At 41.3% G+C, this 23568-nt stretch overlaps 3 protein-coding genes across 4 annotated transcripts in view; 1 reads left to right on the forward strand and 2 right to left on the reverse strand.

The window, feature by feature from the left end:
• Positions 1-7953, reverse strand: part of LOC110988708 (regulator of G protein signaling 7-binding protein-like) — a 32180-nt gene extending 24227 nt beyond the window's left edge. The window contains exon 1 of one of the 2 annotated variants that reach the window (XM_022252487.2): positions 7001-7953. In XM_022252487.2, the coding sequence (XP_022108179.1) occupies positions 7001-7219 (219 nt within the window). In that variant the 5' untranslated portion in view covers positions 7220-7953. The remainder of the gene's footprint in view (positions 1-7000) is intronic. The other variant, XM_022252488.2, reaches the window with a different exon arrangement.
• Positions 7954-9919: 1966 nt separating this feature from the next.
• nudt15 (nudix hydrolase 15) lies at positions 9920-13619 on the forward strand. The gene is made up of 3 exons (XM_022252490.2): positions 9920-10114; positions 11859-12055; positions 12903-13619. The coding sequence occupies exons 1-3, from the start codon at positions 9948-9950 to the stop codon at positions 13010-13012; spliced, it is 474 nt and encodes a 157-aa protein (XP_022108182.2). The 5' UTR covers positions 9920-9947; the 3' UTR covers positions 13013-13619.
• A 2-nt stretch (positions 13620-13621) lies between these two features.
• On the reverse strand, positions 13622-16643 carry LOC110988710 (uncharacterized). The gene is made up of 5 exons (XM_022252489.2): positions 16273-16643; positions 15947-16002; positions 15676-15796; positions 14928-15025; positions 13622-14446 (listed from the first exon to the last, which is right to left on the reverse strand). The coding sequence occupies exons 1-5, from the start codon at positions 16561-16563 to the stop codon at positions 14299-14301; spliced, it is 714 nt and encodes a 237-aa protein (XP_022108181.1). The 5' UTR covers positions 16564-16643; the 3' UTR covers positions 13622-14298.
• Between the last annotated feature and the right edge of the window lie 6925 nt (positions 16644-23568).

A 23568-nucleotide genomic window follows, 5' to 3' on the forward strand; every position in this document is an offset into this window, starting at 1 on the left:
GACATCTTTTTGAGTTACGTGAACTGGACGGTGCAGTTTTTCCAACATTTAAAAATTGACCAAGCATTTCTGGACAAGGGCGCTTTTGCTTTGATGTAAATTCAGGAAGACAAAGCTCAGGTTGCATGTTTTCATGTTCAAATTGTGATTCCCAAAATTTGCTGTCTATATAGGAACATTTCCGTGCAAAGGTTTTCTGCTGGATTATTGCCATATTCTTACACAGCAATATATTGCTAAAGAAAATAAAATCTGCCATAGCAGTGGTTAAAAAGATCTAGAAACTTTCCGTGCACAAATCAGTGCAACATTGAGATCCAGTGCCTTGGATGACATCGTAGTTCTTCTCATGAATATGCAAATAATACATAAGCATAAACAAAAAAAATCACAATATGGATTGAAATTGCAAAACAAAAATTTAAAATCAAGTTAACTGAAACCCAAAGATGCAATTTTTAGTAAAATTTCCAGGTTTCTTTAAGTTAAATTAAACACAAAGCTGAAATTTAGAGGGAGGGTTGTTGGAAAAACATTTTGTGTTGCGTGGTGCCTTTAATCAACGCGTCTCTTTTCGAAACTCCATTTCATTCCAGGAAGTCTCAAGCACGACACTTAATTTTGATTTTTATGCCAAGCCCATGCTTTAAAAGCTTTGTTTACAGACATGCCAAGTATGGGCAGAAATCTCTCCTCGATCGTGGGGGGGGGATCTATTTACACTTTTTTGTGCACACCGTGTTTATTATCTTATTCCATTTATAAAAAACTAAAAAGGGAAAATCCTCCATCCATCAATTCCTTCAGTATTTTGTTTTGCTTTAAATATGGAAGGGACATTCGACATTGTTTCCCCCAGTACCAAATTCATGGGGGACGATAGCATTTAAAATATTACCGTAAATTAGTTCATATTATACTGTTGTAATAAATGGGAAAAGGCCAGGGGATCACTGTGGTCCTGACTATCAATCATTTTCCCACAGAAAGGTTTGAATTCAATTCAAAATACACCTGTTATTGTGCTGAAATTTTCGGGCATCCATATTGCCAGGTAAAATTGCTGTAAAAGTGTATTTAACTCAATAGTTGCAGGCGCCAGGTACACGTACTATCTGTCGTCCATCTACCATACACATGTAAATTGGAATCTATTTTGCAATAATGAAATGAAACTGCTTCTGTTCGTTGCGTCTACGCAAAGATTATACACCGCCATTCATGGTCGTTTAAATGGAAATTCTTGACAACACTATCAGTTACCAGAAGTAATGGCAGCTGTCGTGGCTCCGCTGTGTCGTCAAGAAAATCGAATTATACCTCCATATATAGACACGAGAAGTAATTACATGAAAATGAAAAGCCTAGTGTACACAATGCTATGTAAACAGATTTTTTTCCAATGGATCTTCGAGCAAAGTGGCAGTGGCTAATGTGTGACTAACTACACACGTACTTGAAGAGGCCCGCGATTTAACAAAAAATAATTTCAAAGATTTTTTTACGTTGCTTTTATCGGGCAAAACCTGCCTACTACATGCTAACGACAGTAGCGTTCAGGTTCGATAGCATGCACTGAACTGCATTCAGACATATTTAATTGGTCGTGCAGTGTGCTTGGATAATCGTAGGGCACGTGAGAGCATTGATGTTCAACCTCGCCGAGCGTAGATCAGTTTGTATCAGCTTGGCCGCAATCCGCTGAGACAAAAATCCTGTTCTCCAAATCATTCTCGTGGGGTTTAATAAGAGCGTCTTCCGACCCGTGACAGATCTGTTGGTCCATGACAGATCTACTCACCGTCAACAGAGCGGCACTAAATACTTCTGCTGTGCCTCCTGGCATTCGTACGTGCAAAAAGACCAAGAAAGGTCGTACACCGCTAGAGATAAATACTGCATGTCAAACTGCGGCTATTTCCACTTGTTTTAGTTAAGCTTGAAGACTTGTTTTTGTTCCTGCACAATTTTAGTGCACATAATTAATTAAGCGCGCACTCAAGGTGAACGCTGCGACGCTGTGTTATGAATGTGACTTAATTTGTGAAGAAAAGGACGCGATTATCTTTGAGAAATTTTGCTCTTAATTACATAAACTTCATGTGTGTCTTGCATGCTTCGTTCATTCGTTTGTTTCCCTAGTTTTAGAGCTCCCTAGTTTTGATTAATAATCGTTTTTGTGCTCCACACTGACGAGTTCTTTGATTTGCATGTTTTCATTTAACTGTGCGTTTTATTTTTCGAAAAATAAAAGCGTAGAAAGAACAAGAAAGGTAAAAGCGTAGAAAGAACAAGAACTTAGCACAGTCGGTGGCTGACATAATCATTACATTTGCAGCTTGTGCAAAATAGTTTTTTTCAATACACAAAAATTGGAGTCCGTTGCAGATTCTAAAGTTATGAACTATAAACCATATTGCAGACAAATCTGGCCAAAAAAACGCGACTCCGAAACATTACTGAGACAGCGTAGGTCTCTCCCATTAAAAAAAATAATTCCTTCACATTTTCTGAAAAGATAAATTCTCCATCTCCAGACTTAACTGTTCAGCTTTTTTTTCACGATGACCATCAGTCCAACTGCGTGTGACTGTTCCTTACAAGGTGGAAAAGCGTAATTCGGATATGTAGCCTATGTTATTTGCCATTTCTTTGGCCTAAATCTGCGTACGAGATGTATGATTGCCTCTTTACCCAATAAGAGCTGGCTTCTTGTTAAAATGTACGCGCGCCTTCGTGCGACGTGCGCATGACTGCAGTGCCTCAGAGTCCACTCCCACGGAATCACTTACTGAATACGACGCCAGCGTTCCGAGGTTGTGACGGGACCATATAAAATCTAAAAAGTAAGAAGAAAGATTTTTTGTTCCGGTTATTGGCGTTTTAGGCTGCATCTGAATCTCTTGTCTACAGCTAGGTCTAGGTCTTTGCTCCATTGGAAATGCTTGGAGACGCGCAGACAACAGACGGAGCCGTAGCTCTAGAAGCCCGTTTCGGACAGGGCCTTACGCATGGTTGAAGATCTCCTTTGGAATCCGTGATTTTTTCATCTAAATCCGTATTTCATTTTTCTAGTTTAGCGTTAGAAAGCCTATCAAAGGTTAGCATGTTTCCATAATTGAATACCAAATTAAATTTCGGTGACGTTATTGCTCCGGTCGGTTTGACATCTCGCGTTACTATCTTGACCAATCTCGCTTGCTACTATGCCTGCTGTTGTTAGCATTTTCGTGAAACTTATCGAGTCAGTTTTCACCAGTTTAGGTTTCCACCACACAAAAAAGCATGGTGCAGCTGCCAGATGTTCATCAGTCAAGCTATGATGTCTCCATCTTTCTTATGTATCTGCTCAAATTCGAAATCGATCGAAATCGAATTTATATCTCCGCCTCAAAAGCCCAAGCCAATTAGGCCTACTCTGTCATGAAAATGCAGCCAGCTGCATCTCGTGCGCCTGCAAAGCTGAGAAATGAGTAATTTCTTGGTCTCCGGGTTTATATATTCGTGTAGAATCTGCTGCAAGGTGACAGGGTGGATTCAGCGAATGGTCTCTCGGCGAATTTGCACAGTTGACCTGCTACAGTGATCATAAATGAAATTTAGTGCCCAGAGCGAATCTACGATCAATTCAGAATGTCGCATTTCCTCTGCAGATTAAAAGGAAACTTCTCAAAGCTTTCTTGCACTTTAATCACTGATTGTTTTTCGTTTGCAACTAATGTCTAGATAATACTACCTAAATTAGTTTACAAGGTTAGATTTGAAGACAGCCTACGTCATTCTCACGTCCAAACATGGATTACAAGGGTAATTAACAATATGTATTATCAAACACATCGGGCGACTACTGACCCTAAGATGCTATGAATTATTTTCTATAGGGAAATTATGTCACTCATACCATCTGGTTCGTGGTTCAAATCCCCATTTGGGTAAAATGACTGTGTCTCGTGACAGGGATCATTTACCATACTGCAGTATCGCTTAGTGTGCGGCAAATCATACGAAATTGATCGACTCATCGACTCAAGGATTTCGGCAATTCTTGTTTCCGCATGGAAGGAATTAGAGACGCCGATAGCGACGTAGACCAGAGGCAAACGGCAACGCTGACGCCGCAACCATTTCCTCTGAAGAAAACTCCCAAATGATGCAAAGTCACGGTATCTCCGATCATCGACGAAGTTGAATCAGGTTTTATTTTGCCAGTCATCTGTTCGTAATCTCCGAGCACAAAGCGATAAATCAGAGAGAGATGATCGAACAAAACCCTTTTTTCCTCGCATCATGCAGAATAATAGCCCTAAGGTACATACAGGGCAAAATGGACAGTGTGATGTCCGAGAGCGAGATCGTGCATTAAGACAGACTGAAACAACTTTGGAGACTAAGGAGCCTGTGCGTGTATCTCTATTATCCCATAAGATATGCAGTGCACATGCACGACGCAGCTAAAACACTGCAATAAGAAGTCGGTATTCAAATTATGCTCAGTTCTGGCCAGTGGTCACTAGTCTGGTTGGTTTGTCATTGGAGTGGCATGAAAGTAAATTGTGATCCTTCACGCTACACTCTCCCCACACACAATTTCATAATCTTCGAGGAATTATTAACATTGGCACAACAAATCCACATCATACACGGTTTCCGAGTTTGACTTTAGAAGGGGAAATAAGAGGTTATTTTCCTGTCCTCCTGTAAACCTGTCTTTTGATTCCAAACACTGACTGGCATTTTTATGGGCGGCCAAAGTTTGCAAATTATTTCGCCCACGAGCTGCGCATTTCCTCCATTGATGATTTAAAGATTGAGGCACTTCAGTTGCTATAATGTAATGGTATTTATTATTTAATTGTTTTAATAGCTATGTGAGATATTCGAGCACTTTGTTAATTATGTTTATATTTTTGTACAAGGCCGGTTTTATTTTGCCAACCTTTAGTCCGTGACGTGCAGTAAAAGAAGGGTCTTGGGTCCCGAGCTGGACCAAGACAGGGCGCTATTTCCTCAGCAACGGCGGCTCCTTTGGTAATAACTGCACATCGCTGGTTCACGACCGATCAGAAAACTCAAGCGTTTCGGTTGCGTCGCTACCAACAAAATGAATACTCCCAAACAACGCGGCTCTTTGCAACCGATGAGGGGGTGCTTCTGCTCAGGGCGGATATACCTCTTCAGGGTATAGCTTGGCGAAGAGTTGCCCTGAAATCATGTTTGTTCCCTTCTTCAAGACTTTCTTCAGTGTCCTACGTCTATTATGAAATGGCTCCCTACATGCCGACTTTGCGTTGTGCACTAATGCCATATTCGCTTACATATTTGCAGGCGGCAAAGAAAAGGGCGGAAAACAAGGAGTTACTGATGGAATGGACAAAACGATGCCGGTAAAAAGGTCACTGACATGCGTAGGTTTTCTCTCACGGCTTGGAGAATGACAGACAAAAACCTTCCTTTTATGGCATCTTCAAATGGAAACCCGCTCTGGTTTGAGCATATGAAAGGATCCATCTCTCCGTGCAAACCTTTCACCATTCAATCGTCCGGTCATTCCCTTCGTTCAGCAGCTGGTTCAGAGAGGCGCGGCCAGTGGGTGTGTAATTGTGGCACATTACCTGACAAGAAACTCAAACAAAATGTAGAGGACGATTTTTTAATCCAGCGTTAGGCCTATGGTCAGGCGTTTTATTACAAGGACGAGTACAGCTAGTCATTAAAAGAGCGGTGAATATGCAGAAACCATCTTGCGCATATCCATACTGCACATGAGGTCGACTTTTTCATAGTGACTGCAACCAGACACCGAGCGTAAACCTGGCCAAGGTAAACTTCTGGCCACGCATAAAATCGTCTTTGGTTCCTGTGAGCGCTTCAACAAAACAATGTAGATTTGTACGGCAATTCAGATTCATAATTACGAGTTCCGGATGTCATATAACCTTGCAACATCTACTCTGCCTGGCATTGCAAAATGAGCTGCATCCCTAGAGGGAGATCATGGTGAAGGCGTGGCTTAACTGGCCAAAGTCATCTTCAGCACGGCACGATCGTAAAACGCCAGTAATACAATTAGCATACTCATACGTGACTAGACACAACGATTTGATGAGTGGTGTGTGTTCGAATGGTTTGATGTTACCGCAACTGTCACTTTGGGTGGCAGCAACATTTTTACGAAGGGTTTCAGTGTTGTCTCGAAATAAACGTAGGCCTATACACTGCCCTGAATTTTTCTTATACATTGATCCATCGAGAGAATTCAATCTAAGCCTAAAGTCCATCTAAGTTTACTTTGGACATTTGTGTTTTACCTTTGTAAATTCACTGTCATTCATTGAGAGTGAAACTCGGACTGGAAAACAAATTAAATTTGCTGATCTACCTGCCCTGTTTAAGTATGTTGAATTAAATATAGGCCTACCTATGCCCAATGTCATCCCATCCCGAGAATTGCTGGGAAAATGGGAAATGAACCGGATCATTCTCCTGCTTGTAACCTTTGCAGACACATGTTCAGAATAATTTGGTTGCGTGGACTAGGTGAGAAATTCTCTCTTCCAACTAGTGCTGCATTCAAGTCCATCACAAGGCCTCACAAGTGTCTTTAAGTCAGTCACCAGTCTGTATATGTCTTATGCATCAAGATATCAAATGAAGGATGACGCTTTGTGACTGTCAAGCCTGTGGCAGTGTGACTAAACTTGTGAAAGGGCTTGCCATGGGATGGACCCTACGACAACTCAGCCCCCTGCATGAAGTACGTGTTGGATTAACACTAAGAGCTATCCATGTACAAGCCAATAGTGTTAAATGGAGCGTGTTTTTGCCCTACACTATCCGACAGCCTTAATCTCAAACAGCACTTACTCATAGTGCATATCAGTTTGTTAGCAGCTGTATCGTTTTAAGACAACATCGCTGTCATTTCAAGAACGTATCTGGCAAAAACGTCTTCAAACGCATTACCAATTACCTAGAAGAATGATTGATCACTACACCGTACCTTCTCGCATTCGTCCACGCAGCCTTTCAAAGTCGCTTCGTCATAGCTATCTTCGGGTGTGTGGACGAACTCACCCCCACCACCGCCGTAGCCGGCAGGGCTGCCGACGTGCTGCGGGTGGTGGTGGACCCTGGCTCCTGCGTGCGGCACCGTTAGCGACGAGGGGCCAGCGCTCCGGGGTCGACTGCTACAGCCGCGGCCGGACGAGGTGCGGTTCATTCAAGCCGGCTTGCTGTTCCTGTCTCTACCGGGGCTACTCATGGGGGTCGTACGCTTGCCACGGGTGTACCCCCGCTGAATCCTAATACCGCGAGTCCTCGGCTCAACACTTGAGACCCGTGGCTGATCTTTATAATTCATAACAGCGGAGTGCACGGAGGACGGTCTGGCAGCAATAGCTCCATGGTCACACCACGCCGTGTCTCCAATGTGTAATTAGCATTATGACTCGAGGGAGGACGGTGCTAAATGCTTTTAATAACCATAAAAGTGACCAGTCTTACGGTTGACCCAGATACAGGAGGAATGCCATTGAAGAAAAACATTAGCTGGATAATCCACGAAAGTCTCCCTGGGCTGCGATAAATGCATGCACATCAAACGCCTGGCAAATGGGGCAAATTTGAGAGCCAAATGACGATTTCACCAACTGGTATATCTATCTTTAAGCATTGGTACTGCACAGTATTTTTTAGAGAGCAGTTCGTGCAGGGCATAGGCCTATATGCTGCGCACATCACATCTTCGAAAATGGAAAGCTAAGTGAACTCGATGGATGTATAAACACTCATTGGCGAACACGACGTTCAACGCGTACGGAAGTGACGATTTCCACCTTCGCGCCAGCTTGATTACGGTAACCGCATACTGTACCTCGCCGGTGTCGGCATGTAATAATTTATGGGGGGAACGTTCTGCGCAGCCTCGGTGCATCAGTACCATTACGTATGAGCGAAGAATGTAGTGGCATCTGCGGAATACCCGGAGTAGCTGAACAGCCGTTGTATAGCGAAGGCTTCGTTAGATGCTGATTGGTGAAACTTCCTCCGCAGACGCACTGTCCTCTTCATCCTTAATTGTTCTGCAAGATGGACTGCCCTTTCGTGGTCGATAAAACGTACGGCCCGTGTTACTTGCATTTTCCTTTTTTTCGAGCGTCGCATTTTATATCTACGGTTATTATGTTTGCATTGGATGTTAGTCGGTTGATCGAGATGAAATGGAATCTGGGGTTTGAAAAATTACTCGTTGGACACAAATAAGGCTTGATAAAATATGACGCGTTCAACATCATCATGTCTCGTAAAGAATTAACACTTTTTTTCCACTGAATGAAAAATAAGCTCAGTTTCCGAGTGTGACCGTTTATTCAAAAAACAGGTTAAAGGAGGGAACTTAACAAGTGAACACGGAAGTAGTGAGCTTCCACTATTCATGTTCATGAATATTCCACAGCTGTCACTGTCCGTTATTAGCACAGCTTTCTGCAGACAGCATTTAAACTTTGAATTATTTTGAAGTGTAAGAAAAGAAGAGAGGAATTGTTAAAACATCACAATTGCCCAGTAGCCTATCGAACGAGGGGGGCAGGAGGGTAACTTGAACCAGCCCCCCCCCCACGGATTATTATTACATATGTATTTGGGGGGGAGTACTTCATAGGTGAGTGGTAAAAAAGTGACCGGTATATTTATTTATCCAATATTAGCACCAAAACCTTCAGAAAACAATACCAGCTAAAAAAAAGCAAGGATCTAGGGACCTCAATTTAAGGCGTTTGATTTTTTCCCTTCATTACATCATCATGTTGAATGAACCCGAACGCGCATTCGCCACCCTTGACAACAGCTACTCGACGACAAGCAAGCAGCGCACTGTAATCTTCGTCACCCTCAGATGGGTTGTCCTACGCTGCGCACGACGAGGCCGGTCCGCCTGGGGCTTTGCAGCCACCGGTTTAATTATCAATATGGGTTCCTCTCCTGCACTATTCGACAAAGAGGGCGATTAGAGCGCATTCATGTATGGCTGCAGGATATCAACCCCCCCCCCCCGCTTTTTTGCGATGATGAAAATGGCTCCCCATTTGCCCTCGAACCTCGTTGCAGTGAGGCATTTTCTGTGCCGCCAGTCGCGTTCCCTCATGCCCCCAATTTGTTCTGACTTGAAAAATCAGGCCTATTTCCTAACTGCTTAATTGGTCAAGATCGATTAAACTGTCACCTGAAAATAGGCGGATGTCTTTGGAAAGCATGACCCCACCTTTCTTGACGACGACATCGTTTCTAAGACTCTTGATTGAGGCTGTTCTGCCTACTTTATTTCTATTCACTGCTCTTTACCTCCAAATTAATTTAAAAAAACTACAAGCCTCAAAAACGCATATAACCCTTGGCCAAGTAATTCATTTCATATTCTTTCATATATTATACTTCGAGCAAAATGCAACCTCGTGCTAAGAAGAGCATGGAAAATAGTGTCCTATCTCGCTGGGGGCGAGGCAAATGTGCATTACGCGTATGCATAACTAGTTGGGTCAAATCGCTGCTGAGGTGTTTAGAGACATTACACATTTTCCATCCCAAGATCTTTCAGTGTGATTCGGAAATCCTGTTACTACGTTGGTTCTGCCACAGTTTATCAATTCAATTAGTATAGACTGCCCTCACTAATAATTTTTATCCCCCCTCGGCCCGACAAGTTGTGCCCTGCCAACTTTGCCGTACTCCTTCCTGACGTCAGGCATTACCACACAATAGATTGAAAAGTATTTAAATCAGCCTTCAGTTCATTTCAAATCTTAATCTACTGCGCGTAAAGGCCTGACGTTAGGAAGGGGTATGGCATGTCGGAAGGTCTGGTCGTGAGACGCGTCCGAACGACTCTGCGATGTCCATAAACTTTTACAGCGCCCCCTTGCGTTTCGTCTGACAAGATCGTTTTCAAGATGGCTGCGCCTGCGAGTTCGAAGCATGAGAAAAACCTACGTCCGAAAGTTGGTGTTGGTGTGGTAATCACAAGTCCGTTGCACCCTAAATGTGTGCTTATAGGAAAACGAAAGAACGTGCATGGTGATGGATATTATGCTTTACCAGGAGGGCACTTGGAATTTTCGTAAGGCACAGTAAAGAGCTGTAGGTCTAACGTTAATAATTAATAGGCCTACTAAATACTATTACTAGGCCTACTAAAACAGTAAAAAGTTAAACTCTAGGCGTTCTTGGTCTACCACCTTCGTCATGTTTGTAAGGCCACAGGAATGAAATTTTGTTTGGAAAGAGCTCCATACACGGACAACACTCAGTTTTCCTTAAAATGTTAAAACAGCCGTCAGAAAGTGATAACATGTCTTAAAATAAGTTAAAAAGTGAAATTTAGCGGAGAAAATTCTGAAGCATTTACATGTACTTAGAAAACACTTAGAGTTTTTCAAACTAGTCTCAGAGGTGCACGAGGCCTCAAGTGTTTTCCATATATGGAACTCTTTTCTTTTGTTATTTGTCCGAGCATGAAATAAAAAACATGGTTTTTTTATCATTAATCATTATTTCAAATGAAATCCTTCTGACAGAGGTTAACATTTTACGTAAGATACAACCAGTAGAGTTTCATCATGTTCATAGAATAGCCCAGAAGTATACTTTGTCAGTCATATCAGTGGTTGTCATGGTTGACAAGTCATTGGTTGTTTCTAGGAAAGCATGCATAATTTGAAATGTTTCAGAAGGAAGCACTTTTCAATCCATTTAATTCAATAGGGATGCCAAATAGTTTCCTTCTTTGAAGAAGAGTGTAAATTTGCAGAAAAGTTATGTCTTAGAAACAATCGCTGCAGCTACACTTTAAATCAGCGGCATAATAATAGAAATCTCATGCACACGCCACTTCAGCACATCATCACAATGATAAAGTCTGTAACCAGCCGTCTTATTTTTTGCTTTAGTGAGCTCAAAGTCCATGCTGATTTTTCATCATTGCTGTGAAATTTTGGCCCTGAAGTGATGTTGGTGGGGTCTCGCTAATCTGTCAGAGTGTGAGGCAGCTCAGATTGGATTTGGATTTCCTACCTACAGAACTCTGAGTCACTACTCTGTCTGACTTGCAGTCCTTTGACTTTTTTATGGGTTCTTAACTTGATGGGTTTAATAAAACAAAGGCTTTAAGTCACACGGAATAGTGACTTGGAATTCTGCAAGTAGGTATTCCTATGCCAGTGGAAAAATTCTTTTTAAGGACCAAAACAGTGGTAGTGGTAGTGTAGTCTACTTGCCTTTTGAATGACCCCAATTCTGTAAATTCAAGGTTGGCCTTTGAAATGGAAGTCTTATCCTCAAGGCTTAACTGCCTCCATTTGTACTCATGGAAGGACTGTACAAATAAAGAGATGCTTTGAGAAGATTGTAAAATGAATTGCTCAATTTTTTTCTGATGAAGGCAATTAGCCAAATTGGTATTTCGGTCCCGCATGCGCCAACTGGCCTTGACGACCCTTTTTTTGGATAAACAAACCATTCTGCTCCATAGCAATGCACATATTCTCACCTAGTATTTTTTCGACTCGCCATTCTGGTTTGGATTTCTTCGAAAGTAAAAGATGTTCTGCTGTGTGCCTGGGCAGTTTTTGGGATATACACACCTTTATATGAAAGGTGAATAAAGAATCCCCTAAATATTTCTTGCAAAAAATTCATATTAACTGCAGAAAGTTGAAAATAAATTAAACCTCACTTATTCGTACACCAGGGTCTATGCTATACCATACCGTTGGCTACGCCACATGGGTTGGTTTATCCAATTTCTATCCCACAATGCCTCGCACCCCCGAAACTCTGACCTGGCTTATTGCATATTCCATCAGGGAGACTTGGGAGGAATGCGCACTCCGCGAGACCCTTGAAGAAACAGGGCTGAGCATTATCGGTGTGACCTTTGACTCTGTAATCAACGCAGTCATCGAAGAAGAGAGATATCATTACGTTGTGATATTCATGAGAGGGGAGATTGATTTGACCAAGAAGAAGGAGCCTGAAAATATGGAGCCCAATAAATGCGAAGGTTGGTACTGTTCTGTTTGAGTCACAGTATTTTGTTCATTTCTGGAGAGTAATGTTCGACAAATGGGAAAGATATCCATATGCGGACACCGCTTGACTCCCTGTGCACAAACCTATGAGACTAGTCTGAAAAATGCCGTCTTCTAAATGAATGTCTCAATATTTTCACTGGTTTGTTGACATTTTAGGAAATATTGCTTTCAGATGGCTAACAGGTCACTGCAGGGATAAATTTCTCCGTACATGGAATTCTTTCCAACGAAATTTCTTCATTCTATGCACATTTGGACGTTTAAAGATCTGAGGGGGATGGACAGAGATATTCCTGTTTTTGTCAACATGACTATATTCAAACATTGGTCTTTTTTGGTACAGTAACTTTATAGATTTCTCAGTTCTATTTCGTGCAGACTGGAGAGGTGTTCTCTTTGTACGAGTTTTGTGTATATTTTGGGTTCACTGCCAAAAATAGCATTTATATTGCAAAATATAAAGACTTTCTCCATAACAGCCACAATTGATTCCCCACAAGTCAGTCACCGGTCATCCAGTTTCATGTTAAGTCACAGGGCATTCCAATAAGTAAAGTGCATGGATAGACATATGACAAAAGCATTCATTTAGCTCGTCACCGTGCGTGCCATGAGTTAACAAATGATTAAAATCATGAACTGGCTTTGAAGTCCACACATTTCAAGGTCTGCCATAACATCCCACCCAGCTTCATTTTGTTCACATGATGGTAACAGGTCATCCTTCAAGTAGTGTGAATTTCTTTTGACATGGTGCAAACTCCCACACTATCCGCAGCACGCAGCTCACAAAGTGAACGATTTTGTTTCTTTCAGGTTGGGAGTGGTGGGATTGGGACAAGTTCCCGAACCCAGAGGACCTGTTCGTTCCGCTTAGGATAGTCAGGGAGAAGGGCTATGATGCGTTCAGGAACTGCCCACCGTGATACAGCTACAAGTGCACAACTCTTCTTGCTGTGACAGCTGAAGAGACAGTTTTAAGTACCTCATTTCCGCTGCACTGCCTTTCACAAGTTTAATGTATTGTTTCTAAGTGGCAGGCTTCCGAATTGTAACCAGACTCTCCTAAGGATGACACAGTAAAATGGCCTTGCTGATGGTCAGGCGGTGTCGAATAGTCAGGGTCCCAAAAATGACAGGCAGTTCCGATGAAAGATTTTGAACTATGAATTGTCTTGTTCTGATTTTATTCATGCGTTATGTTGTACTTCCATGAAGTGCAGACACACAGAGGGAACAGCTGATTTTTCTGTACTTGAATGTCAGTCCTTTGTCTAAATCAGTCTTCTGTTAGCATTGGTAATTTCCAGGGTTTAATCTATGGGAGGTTATATTTTTTTAACAAAAAGAAACATCATTTTGTGTCCTCTGAAGTTATATATATGTAAAGCGCAAATGTGTGTGCCATCATCGTTAAATTTGTTCATAGTTGTGTTTTTCATACTGAGCTGAAGTTTAAGTCAAACCTTAAAGTTAATTTTTTCTTTGATGAAGGGAGCCTTTTAACACACCAAATAAATGCACAAGTAAAAACGTTGTGAGCTTTGTTATCTTAATAATTTAATAATTTTCCATCATCAAACTGCAACAAGTCACTATCAAAGGTCACTGGAAACTTTGGGCAAATTTCGATGATAGACAACACTCGGCCAATGGTCTTCGATTAAAGTTTACTCCTGGTCTTGCTAAAGTAAGATCTGCTCCATGACAAAATGAAGTTGAGGCCCACTGCTTCTATCACCAAAACGGCACAGAGACTGCTCCATGCTGATTGTCCTAACCTCCCCTCCCCCCCCAAAACAAACCTATCCCTCAATGTCCAATGGGAGTTTTGCAGGGCCTTCACAGGGTCAACTGCGGCAGCATGAGAGCCCATATCGTAACTGCGTGACATTTGGTTGGATGCTCCTAGAACGTGGAAAGTGTAAAGAATGTGCCCCAGGGTTTACTGTACGATGGAGGATTTGGGGAGAATTTGAACTTTTGAAGAAATTACAAGAGACAACACCCCAGGAGTCGGCATTCCCACTGGATTCAGCAGCATTTGAAAATTTCGCAGGCAAATGGAAGAAATTCCGAATTATTTGAGTATATCCTGATTGCAAGCTTTACCAAGAATCAACGACAACGGAAACACTGCTTCATTGTACAAAATACATCAATGCCAGTAATACAACTGATGTGTATAGTCATTTCATAATAAAAGGCTGTGTCACGTCCCCTTTACTTTTATCACTTTGTATATGTTGAGATCTTTCCCAATAATTCTGGAGACTTCCTCCGAAAGCAGGTGGAGCATGGGGACGCCATCGTGGGAGTATACCCAGTCGTCACCCGTGAAGTCGTACCTCTTGGGACCACTGGAAAAGATGGAATATGAAATCCACAGAAATTTTCAAATTTTCCAAATTTCTTAATTTATCCATCGTTGAGGATGTCATAATGCGGGCCTTGTCCAACTGACTGTGTAGGTTATACGCTCTGTGCATGGGCAAGAGAGGGCACTCTGCTATGTAGCAAGACAAGCTGGAGGACAAACATCTCATGTTAAGTGTAACTCCAATGAATTTTTCATAGACACAATTTTTCTGCAAGAAATACTCTCTTTTCAACGTCCGAGAACTATTTCACATCCTTGTGGTTCAAATCCTCCTAAAATGCACTTTTTAAACATTAAATTATCCAGGCTTTCCTGGACAACTTGAGGCACTGTTGCAGTGATGTTATTCAGGGAAGGAATAGAACGCACAATTAACTCACTGTAAACATTTCTGAGAAAGCGTTGCTTTCTTGCTTATTGCTATATACTTAACACTCCAGAAGAGCAAGTAAGAGACAGACCTTGTTGGGGATGACAGCCAGATCTGTTTGTTGGGTGTCTGCTTGTTGATGACATAGGTGCCATGGTTGGGCCCAAATTTAACTGTTAAAACACCAGACTGCATTGAAAGAAAACCAAAAACCCATCATGCTGTTAATTGTAAAGATTTCTAGATTCTTGTAATAAAGTGGTATCCGAAGTTCAAGCCTGCGTAACTAAGACGAAGCAAAAGTTGGAGGAACTGTTCAAGTGATATACACGCAAGTTCACTATTAGTCGACCCTAATTTCAACTTACACCCTGCAAATTGTTAAATTTGCTATCTTAAAAATGTTCAGTGATCCTTGCCTTTTGAGCAGCAAAAATTGTAAAATTAGTTTCTCACCCAGAACTTTCAAAAGAATGAGAACAAGAGGCAGCCCTTTTTCTTTAATCCTTTCCCTTTTCAAGAGGAGATTTTACAAAGATTGCTTGCTATTTCGCAAGGAGTTACATGTACATGTACCACCCAACTTAAAAGGTCTGAACATGCATGCATGGCTGTATATTTCATAAGAAACAATGTCAATATATAAACAACAAAGTTTTACAACAGTAGACAAAAAAACAACGGTTAGGGGAAAGAAACAAGGTAGGGTGAGAAACTATTTCTTATTTAGTTGGCCAAATCATTACATTTTCACAAGTTCCAAGATCTGCCAACACTTTAATTCTTAAAACTGTAAACTGACATGCTTGCCAAAATAGCAAAGGAATGTTGTCATTTACCGAATATGTAACATCAAAATCCTCGTGGACGTCTTCTTCATCCCCGAGCTGCTCAAAGAAGTCTAACAGACTTTCCAAAATGTCCTCCACCATGGTGTCAAAGGACAAAGCATCAAGTTTCCTGTGAAATCGTTTGAGTTAACACTCTATTTTGTTAACACCAGGAGTACTAACCATCATGCAGATACAGCACAAAATGAACACATCACACTTCTAGTACCATAGCCTGGGTTTTCTGTACATTGCACTCATACAAATGTGGTTATCTTACCCATCTGAGGAATCGGTGGAACGGCAGAGACCTGCAGTACAACTGTACACTCCATCCTGAAAAACATGAGCAAGCTGTGTATTGCAGAAAAATCCTTTACATCACGCATTAAATTATGCTAAGTAGTAACCAGGAATGATGAAAAATTGTTCTAAATATGGTGATGATGCACGATGGTCTTGTCCTACGGTTCTTATCCTAGGCTGGCTATAGCCTAGGTCTAATGGTCTAATTTAGGCCTAGGCCTGAAACTCATATCATATCATTTATCATAGCAATGTCATGTGGCTATGAAAAACAGCAATTTATGGTCAGTGCATTTTTACCTTCCCAGAAAGGAATGAAGAATGTGTCTGGCCAATACTATCAGTCCGAAAAGGATATGCATAACAACTTGAACGTGGCCTCCTGACATGCCCGAGCACACCACATGCACATGTCACTCGTCTTAGCAAGCCCGGCGCCGCCGGCCGTGCCGAGTAACTGCCGCTGTGACCGCCAATACGATGACTACACCGCGACCAAATTCTGCTTATTTTAGCCCGTCGAAAAAGAGAGCTCAATGCAGATCCAATCATGACGCACTGCACATTTCCAGGTCTCTCAACTGTAAACATTCACAATGTTAAGACTTAGAAGTCTGGTCCTGGGTCTAACATGGGTAGCGCGCAGCTGTTTCGTCCCAACTATAGCTTCAATCCCAACTATAGTTGGGACTTATGCTATAGTTGGGACGTAACAGTGGCATTTCGAATTTGCTTCGGTTGTCCGAAGGTGGCGCTATACGCGGTAACTTGAGCGGCCTGCGTATTAGCTTGTCGGGTCCGAGGCTGGGAATGCGGTGGTGCCGCGGTACAACGTGAACCCCCCCTTTTCAAATTTTCATGGACGGGCAAGTCATCACCCTGCCCCATCTCCCCCCCCCCTTCGAGCACAAATTTACGCCACTCGCATTCACGGTGACTTTGTAAAGACCCCAAAATAGTAGTGATAACTTTATTTAGTGCATCAAACTATTCATTTTGCTCAATGTAAGGGTTAATGTAGCCCTAGTACGTCAACCCCGTTTGTTGCGTTGGTGATTTTTTCCGTTACTTTGATTCTAATATATAGGGTTTATTTAAACCTTAGTGCACCTGTGGACAGCATGAATTATGGATCTACCGGGGGCGGAAAACAAACATATAGCAAGGAGATTGTACAAGCTTAGCTATGTCACGAGGCACAGAGAGTTGCATTCATTTATTTAATTATTCGAATACTCAATCGTGTTAGCCCTTTTCGAGGAATTTATTAGACCACCAGCTACTCTCAAACCGTCAACAACCAGAGTTGCATGTAGACTCGAGTCACTACTATGAACTGTGCATCGGCTTAACCACCCAACGTTTAAAGTATACCACCGGCTACATTTTAACCACCTACTTTGTTTAAAATACGAGCTACTTTTTCACGATCAGCCAATTTTTGAACCACCAACTTTATACCTGTCGGCGCGACCAGCAACACGGCGCGACAGCAATATCGGAGAGCCGCTTAAGTGAGATATATGTGCAATCATGCGTATGAAGCCAAACCACGATGGTTGCGCTTGTATTGCGCATGCCCAATGTGTATTAGACTTGCGTTGCAGCCGTTCATTGTTACATCAACAGTAAAAACATCATCAATTTGTGTGAATTGCGGTAATCAAGCAGTTACGGCATAATGATTTGTGATGCATGGGGTGTGGGTTCGAATTATAGGTCGGAATTGTGGGCAGGGAGTTTTTTTTTTTTTTTTTTTTTTTTTTGAGGAAAATAAAGCCCGAATGTTATGGAGCCTATTTTCACACGTGAAGTTTTTATGGTTGGTTGAGCATCGAGATGTCATGCATTGTGCATGTTTGTGAACCGCGGTTTGGCTTCATATGTGTGATTGCATATACAGCTCCCAGATCTTTTAGCTTTAAATTTCGACGTCTTTTCTCAAAACCATATGAATTAAATTTTCACTGGCGTTACAAGAATATGGATAAAGTTGCATTGTCACCTATTTGCCCAAACCAGCTCGAGCCCAACGGGTGAAATTTTAAAAAGGGCATAAATAATCATTATTTTAGTTTCCAGTCCTGCATGATAATGTGTTCACTGTGAGTTTTCTTTACATTAAATGGTATTATCTGAAATGCACTTGGCACAGATACACTATATTTCCCGATTGGCCTTCATGCAAAAAAAGCCGTAGACAGTTACCTTGGACCCGCTGGGCCGGCATGGTTAAAAGGTCACGAAGTTTCTTTGGTGGAATTCTGGGTATTTTTGCCGTAGTCGCGCCAGATCCTTTGCACAAATCGTCAGGTAAGTGTTTCAGCCTCGGCAAGGAGTTACAGCAATAGCTTTATTTGCGAGTTCCGCTATTTATGAAGATGCTCATTTAATAATTAACTTGTCAGTTTCTTGGACCACGTCTAGGCACAGGTTGACATGGACTGATTGAACGCCGTCGTCGATCACACAATGCATGCGCACATCATGCCTGTATATAACGTTCTAGACCAAGTCCACTTACTACTTTCGTCATTTAGGGCCTACATATACATGACGTAGGCCTACGTGTGGTGTGTAATTTGAACGATGCAGTCTACAAGAAAGAGCAGATTTTCCATCATGTCCATTCGTTTTACAGTCAACATTGGAAGTGCATATTTAAGCCTATATCCTATAATATGCCCTAGGCATGCTCTGCCTTGCTGGGCTGTGAGTGTGAGATATATCATGCTGGGATGATGTCCCCATTTTTGCCTTAGGTTGTGGGCGTGAAAGGTAAAATAACATCTCCTGATATTTAATTATTTGTACTACAGAAAAAGGTAAGCACATCCATGCCAGCTAAGGGTCTATATGAGCTTGATCAGCTACCCTTGTACCAGTTGGAGGCTGGATGGGAATTCATGGAGTGATGATGGAAACACTAGCAGCAGACAAAATTTCAAAATGGATTGATATATCAGATGGAATAAAGTTATGTAAAATCTAATCAATATGAAAAAAGCAAGAAAGTGATTTCTTTCTACATCAGAGAATAACATGTGTAAATAAACAGTATATGATTTTCATACTTTGACACCAAACTTTACAGAGTACAGTCTGGAATTGAGGGTATCGTCTTATTAATTTTTTTTTTCAAAAAAGATGTATGCACAGGAACTTGGTCATGTGAACTCCAGAAGCCTCTGTCTTTTGTCTTGTCCTTTGATTTTCTGCTTGTTGAAGTGAACTCAAGTCCGAGCATTTATAAGCCTTAAATTTGGTTCTATGCTTTGCTCAACATTCTGTTGAACTGCACGTCTTCTTGTTGTATGGGATATTTGATGAATCAAATTTAGTGGCTAACTTTTAAGATTCAGTGCAAAATGCAGATATGCATGTATATATTGCAGCTCTATTCAAAAAGGTAGAAAAGTAGGTGAAATAGCAAGGCTGATTTTGAATTTGATGCAGTACACTCTGTTAACTCCATATACATGTACAGTAGGAATGAGATAATAAGATAAAAGAGAGGGGAGTGTAATTTATGGAATGATTGTGAGATTGTTAAAATATTTTTTTAAGTTGGTCTTGGTGGCGCACTATGCCTGTATTCAGTGATTCAGAGATACCTACCTGAGATATGCTTTAGCTCTTTTTGTTTGTTCCCTACACGGGATTGCTGGCCACCTCTCCAACTATCCCTGCAGACCTATTTGCACCTGTGGAGCTGTCTGTTAAAAGGTGTTCTATTAACTAGCTCCACCTCATCAGCCCCCCCTTCCAGTCCATCAGACATCTCTGCAACCATATCCCCTCACTATTCCAGTGGCCATCTCAGTTCAATGGACCAACTTAAAGAAATGGGTACGCTCAAACATTCCCGTCAGTTCTCCTGCTGAAAATGAAGTACTTGAATAAGAGTTCATTTCTTCTAAAACTTTTTCAACTGCACAGTGCTACATATTGCATGTAGTATATGATGATGTCAGTGATGTCTAGGCCTATAGCTTCCATTCAATATACGTTTGTGCACCGATGTTGGCTTGATCAAAGAATCAGAAGTTTATCATGTTAGTACATGTAACTTGTGGAATGCAATATCCTTGTTTGTTCCCATAGGCCAAAAGATCAAGTCCACCCCTCTATCATTAGCAAGATGGTTGGGGGCATCCCCCAGGAATCTGCCCATCATTGCTGGCCAACAGAATCAACCATCAGCAAGAAACCAACAGCAATGCCCTGTATCATCATCACATCAGACACCATCAACGCCGCCTCAGCAAACAACTCTCAATACAGTGTCCAGCGCTGCTGCCGATAGTTCAAGCAGGACTCCAGCCTCCCTAATGTCCCTACATCTCAGCATTGCAGACTGGAGGTGTTCTCTTGCTTTATAAAGGCAGGGTTCAAAGAATAGAGCCCTGTGCCATACAACTGCCTACCAGTGGCAAGGTCATCCAAGGGAGTGGTGCCTTTGGAACTGTCTGGCAAGGAACCTTCCATGGAACAAGAGTGGCCATCCAATTCATCAGGTCAAAGACAGACTTCCAGTCCTGAGGGAGGCGAGAGCTATGGGCCTTTTTTCAGGGCATCTGTCTTTTCCATGTTTCTTTGGCCTGGTAGTGGCTGGCCACCACCAAGGATGGACTCGTGATGGATCACCAGAAACTCCATTATGGGCCAGTTGCTGACCTTGACGGATGCCCTGGAAGGGCCCAGCTGACTACATCTTGCCCCGTCGTCCAGGTGCTGCATCGTGCTGTATGTGTTGGACGGTCTGCGATTCATGCAAGACAGGGGCCTCCTTCATAACGACCTCAAAGCTGATATGATTTTGGTCCGTGATGTTGGGGGCTCCTGGTGTGTGTGTATTATTGACGTGGGGTTGTGTACCCTGGCGAGCCATCCTCGGGTACACTACCTCACCTCAGCACAGAAGGCGCGATGGCGGCGCTATCACGTGCACATCGCCCTAGAGCTGGTGGAGGATGCAGCACCACAGACCAAGCTCAGTGATGTTTTCCAGATGGGTCTGGTGCTGTATTTCGTGGGTCTCTGGGGCGGTGTACCAGGCATGATACCGCTCGCCTATTGGTGTCTGAGGCAAGACCACCTGATGCGGTCATCAATGGCCATACTCCCGCTCATGTAGGCTGGGGTTGCATAGGTCAATTAACTTGCTATTTTAGTTGAACTGTTTGTGGCTGCTAATGCTAAAATGTGAGAAATGTACAAATTATGAGGCATCACAGAGGAAGAGCTTAAACTCTACTCTAACAAGAACTTGGAAATTTCTTGAAGTTTGTAAAGAAACAACATCAGTAGGACTATGACTGATTCTTTTTTGGGGCATGTGATAAAAAAAATGATGTTGTCATCTTGTAAAAATTTCTTGTTCCTGGTATTTTGCTTATAATATTAGAGATAGCATTTGACTTGTACCATTTCCGAAAGCGATCCATGTCTAGCTAGAAATTCCATGGCAGAAAAAAAAACCAAAAAACCGGGCATTATAATTTTAAGTTAAACGTGAATTGCTTTCTAACTGTTCTACTCTTTCTATGAAACGAAACGAAAAATCGCTTGATTTCCGGTATGCAGTACTCTTGAGGATTGGAGGGGTGGGGAAATTTTCCATTCATTTTGGTGCTTGTGGTTCGGAGATGAGGCTACGTTGTTTGGAAAGGAAAACAAAGATTTGAAAATGCCTCTAGGGAGGGGAATGGGTAGACTGCTGCCTCGGCCCCAATCCTCCATTGCATTGAATTTATTACCGCTACTGAAATAGCGCATTGATTTTCCAAGTGCAAATATTTTTGTGAACAGATATAATCGCCAAAACTGAGATTGGCAGTTCTTACTGTTGGTGTTGGTTTTAAAAGAAAAAAAATGACATTTTCATTCAACAAACAAATGATTTTTAAAAAGGTGTAAACGGATTGACTTTTCGTTAACATTTTTTTAACTGAGAGAGAAAATAAAAGTTAATTTTAGTCTTGTCTTGGACAATACCGTATCATTTCTAGTGTTGACATACAAAAATGGAAATGTTTGGCTTAGTTATCTTCATTTACTGTTCACAAATTTGAATGCTTTGAAAAACAAGAGTGATAATCTAATTACATTTCGAATGTGAGGTGAAACTTTCTATAATTACACTTTTTCAACATGTACGCAATTAGTGCATGGGTTAAACCTTAATTTCTCTCAATAAAAAGTTTTTAAAATACTTGGTCAAATCAAAAAGTGACACTTTAAAATTTAATGAAGTCTTAATCTTCACTTAACTGAATCCCCAGTGTTATGGGAAAAAAACATTAAAATAGTAGTATACAGATATGTTTTACCTGAAATGCAATAACTGTTTTTTTATTACTTGAAAACATCGTTGTAAAAATACTGGGTACTTTTAATATAGTTTTTTCGATAGTACAGGATTTCTGATTATCATTTCAAAAATGCTCTCAAAAAGTTGGCAAAATAAAACAAAACCCCAAACCAGACACTGCTTCCACTTGCCGCTGTAATCTTCAGTTCTTAGGACCTTGGATTTTTGTGGTTGGTTGACTAATTAATTATTTCTAATTCTTGAATTGGTTGGGTAATTTAGTGAAATGGACATCTAAAGCAGGTCTAATCGTGAGAAGGTTTTGCGGACAGATTGAAAGTAAAGCAATGGAAGTATATGGCATGAACAACGCAACCTTTTGGAGATGTCTTAACCTTGCGCAGATCAGAATGGCTACTGAAAAATAAACTGATTTCTCTGTAAACGTTGCCCACTGAAGATAGCCAGTTATCTAACCAGACGATGTGGATCTTAATAATTTAACCCTCTATAGAAGATAGGTCAACCGGAGAAACAAAATGATATTTTCGGGTTAATATGTCTTTTCAAACATGAAATGGCAAGTGTGCATGTGATATGTTCGTTAAAATAATTTTATAATTGATAACAGTCATACACAGTAATATGTAGCAATTGATTACTTCAGAAAAAAACTCAAATATTAAAAAGATTTGTGGAGATATTCCATTAAGTTGAAATTAAGTGTATATATATAAGATCATTTTCCAGTTAATTTTTAGGGTGGAACCAGCAAAAGCCAATGAATAAAAATTAATGATTCAAAATATCAGAGGCGATTCTTTGAAACCACTTACCCCCCCTCCCAACGTTCTTCTCCCAAAGGTTTTTGCGGAGAACTTATAATCAGTATGGGTCAAAAATACCTTAAACGTAAAAATGTATGTGGAAAATGAAAAAGAAAATTGGAGCAAGTTTTCAGTAGAGGGCGCTAGTAATCAATAATGACAAACTCAAGCGTTCTTTAGAGGGCGCTATACTAGTAATTTCAATCTATACGAAACTGCAGAGGGCGCCATTTCGTTTATGGAGAGTTTTTCAAAGTATGTCTTCTTGTCAACTTTGACTTTTAGCTTGGTTGGGGTCGAAAACGTGATAAAAAGAGTCCAACTTCAAAGATTACAGTTTTTCGGTCGGATAGCCGTTATTTCTAAAAGAGATCTGAAGCTGACCAAAGTGTCGCAAACCTTTGTTTTCTGACTTTCGGCTATTCTTCGAAATGTACCAATCTAATTATTGTCACT

This window comes from Acanthaster planci, linkage group LG05 (assembly GCF_054643075.1).
Source record: "Acanthaster planci isolate LZ-2023a linkage group LG05, COTS_SCS, whole genome shotgun sequence".
NCBI lineage: Eukaryota > Metazoa > Echinodermata > Asteroidea > Valvatida > Acanthasteridae > Acanthaster > Acanthaster planci.

Bases quoted from the DNA above. Each gene is read 5' to 3' on its own strand.
- nudt15 (XM_022252490.2), top strand. From the start codon at position 9,948: ATGGCTGCGCCTGCGAGTTCGAAGCATGAGAAAAACCTACGTCCGAAA. The intron at 10,115-11,858 runs GTAAGGCACAGT...ATATTCCATCAG, and splicing joins GGAGGGCACTTGGAATTTTC to GGAGACTTGGGAGGAATGCG. The intron at 12,056-12,902 runs GTTGGTACTGTT...TGTTTCTTTCAG, and splicing joins GGAGCCCAATAAATGCGAAG to GTTGGGAGTGGTGGGATTGG.
- LOC110988710 (XM_022252489.2), bottom strand. From the start codon at position 16,563: ATGTTTACAGTTGAGAGACCTGGAAATGTGCAGTGCGTCATGATTGGA. The intron at 15,797-15,946 runs GTAAGATAACCA...ACGATTTCACAG, and splicing joins TCCACCGATTCCTCAGATGG to GAAACTTGATGCTTTGTCCT. The intron at 14,447-14,927 runs GTCTGTCTCTTA...CATCTTTTCCAG, and splicing joins TGGCTGTCATCCCCAACAAG to TGGTCCCAAGAGGTACGACT.